The sequence below is a fragment of the Wasmannia auropunctata genome, unplaced genomic scaffold (genome assembly GCF_000956235.1).
Source record: "Wasmannia auropunctata unplaced genomic scaffold, wasmannia.A_1.0 LD279495.1, whole genome shotgun sequence".
In the NCBI taxonomy this organism is placed as follows: domain Eukaryota; kingdom Metazoa; phylum Arthropoda; class Insecta; order Hymenoptera; family Formicidae; genus Wasmannia; species Wasmannia auropunctata.
Window position 1 is genome coordinate 1 of NW_012083395.1, and position 2,866 is coordinate 2,866.

The 2,866-nt window shown below is 27.6% G+C and overlaps 1 protein-coding gene across 1 annotated transcript; it reads right to left on the reverse strand.

Moving 5' to 3' along the window:
- Window positions 1-2,065: 2,065 nt before the first annotated feature.
- Window positions 2,066-2,763, reverse strand: LOC105461729. The gene is made up of 3 exons (XM_011708240.1): window positions 2,538-2,763; window positions 2,280-2,432; window positions 2,066-2,191 (listed from the first exon to the last, which is right to left on the reverse strand). The coding sequence occupies exons 1-3, from the start codon at window positions 2,713-2,715 to the stop codon at window positions 2,121-2,123; spliced, it is 402 nt and encodes a 133-aa protein (XP_011706542.1). The 5' UTR covers window positions 2,716-2,763; the 3' UTR covers window positions 2,066-2,120.
- Between the last annotated feature and the right edge of the window lie 103 nt (window positions 2,764-2,866).

Consider the following 2,866-nt stretch of genomic DNA (forward strand, 5'->3'; position numbering starts at 1 on the left):
TACTTGTTACGGCAAGCAGCGCTATAATTATCGATTTTCTCCAGGCGCGGAAATAGTCCACGACAAAGCCAAATGCTGGTTTCGCAATCAGAAATAAAATAGGCAGAATCGCGATAATGCTACCCATAATTAATGGCGAAACACCAAGTTGCTTGCCATAAACTGATGTATTTACGAAAAAAGCACTTATAGCTAGAATAAGAAGAATTGTAATTGTATTCTTTCTCTTTCTCTCTCTCTCTCTCTCTCTCTCTCTCTCTCTCGGAGTAACTTTAATATAATTTCACGTTATTATATTAGTATGTATAAAACCATGTGATTTATATTTAATGGTTTTATCTTAATATATATATATATATATACTTTTTTATTTATATATAATATAATTTTTTATACAATTTTTTAAAAATATAAATATTTTTATACATATATATGTTACTGTCAAAACCTATAATCCATTAAAACCCGAATTCACTAGTTAAAACTTGAATGGTTGATTATACGTAAAATCGAAATCTGTTCACCTATGTAGACAGTACAATTATAGACCTCGTTTCGCTTCGTAAACAGGGGGGAAGGAGGATTTGAATCTCGTTACGCGTAAAAAGTTGAAAACCCATATAAAACAATACAGCTAATAGACCTCGTTTCAATTAAATTTAAAACTGGTTTTAACTAGAGAAATCCGGTTTTAATGATTATGAGTTATTTTAATGGTAACATATACATATATATCTTCTCTTTTTTCATTCTCTTATTAAAAATGCACAAATATTTTAGAATAATATATATCTACGTAACATATATGCTATGATTACTTATTTGATGATTACTCACCATAAAGAAAAAATAATGCATCTTTATAGGTAATACAGTGTAATTGATTTTCATTATTAATGTTTATACAAATTTAATGTGATTAACAAGTCTTGTATTTAGCGTCTCTCGTAAAAATGCATTGTAAGTTAACGCTAAGTTGCGTTTTGAACTGCAAGTATAAAAATGAACATTTTACAAGCAAGAAAGATTATATAAATAATTGAACTTTCAAAATACGTCAATTTGGTACGACAAGAGATACGGAAAATAATAATTTGCAATACTGTATAGAGTCTACGTAAGTACAACACTACAGTGCATGGAAACGCAATAGTACTTTATAAACATTAATTATCTCTTAATGTTTGCTGGATTAATATACAGCGTGGAGTAATAACTTTGTCCACCTAGAATATCTTTACTATTATTAGAAATATGAAAATATTTTTGAAAGTTAATTATATAGTAGTTATATTAAAAGTGCTATAATATATTTGTAATAATTTTTCTGTGGATGGAGACTTTAAGATTCCGAGATTTCAAGATTATCTTCTTTTAAGATTATTTGATAATTATATTCTTTTACGTAATATGATTCCTTGATTATTCTACATATAAGAGTATTAAGGTAGAAATATTAGTTGAAAAATCAATTTAAAATATAATATATACTTTATTCTGGCATATTTCGACATAAATCGTAAAATATATCTTGTAAAATATTAATTTTTTAAATATTAAGCTCTTCTATTTACAGAAAAATTATTACTGATATTTATTGTAATCTTTTTGACACTACACAATTTTTGTAAATAAATATCTTTATTTCATATCTTTAAAAATAACGAAAGTATTCTTGACAGTCAGAGAATTTTATTCTCCACGCTGTATATCTTATTAAAGCATATCTTAATATTGACATAAGTTGTTTAAATTATACCGATGTGTTGAAAGAATAACAAATACAATTACAATTTCTGTAATAATAGAATCTGTAATAGTGCATTATTTATTGTTATATAAAACGTTATTTTTAGCCTCGGCCATAGTTGGCTCAATTTTCCTCTTTTTATTTATTGTTGTATTACATATATCGGGTTTATTTAAAGTTATTGTGAATAAAGACAATATTTTATTATGTATAATATGTACATCTTTATATTATATACATATTTAATTAGTAACCTATAATTTGCATAAAAATTTTATATTATAACATTTATTAAAATGTTTTGTGATACATTATTATTTATGAAGAAGGTACATATATAAATATAACATGTACATATATAAAACATGCATTACATTTCATCTACAACACATTCTCTTCGTGCATCGTCAGGTTTTCTCCATTCAACGTTATTTCGTACGTCTGCAACAAGAAGGAAGTTTCTTATATCTTCATAATCTAAAAAGATTTTGGCAAATCAAGCAAATCAATTAATTGATTGATTCCTTACCTAATGATAGCGTTGCATGTTTTAAGTATAAAATATAAAGTGTAATGTACACTAAAGCAGCAAGTGCTGCGAGTCCTGAATATATTCTTAGAGCTATTCGACCACCAACATTCTTAAATAAGAAACCACCAAAAAAACTACCAATCGCATATCCTATAAGTATGTGACATTACATATACTTTGCTAATTTAATTGTGTAAATTTCTTTTATTGCAAAATTATTCTTGGTTCAGCTATTACATATATAAAAGAACTTACCGAGACCATCCTTCATGCCAGACGCAATTGCTTGAACAGTAGCTGATGTACCAGGTGGTGATATTACATTCGCATACGTAGCTATTGTTGCCAAGCAAAGTGCAAATGATGGCCCTTGCAAAACAACTTCTATCAAAACTACATACCATGGCGATGGCACTAGAGATAGTAATGCCATCCTCAGTGCATAGCATAAAAAGCAAAATGTAAGTGTGTACCCGTAACCAAACTTTTCTAATATTTTGCCTTAAAAAAATAGAAATTATTAAGTTTGTCGAAGCAAAACATTTTTAATTACACGCGCGTGCGCACACACACACACACACACA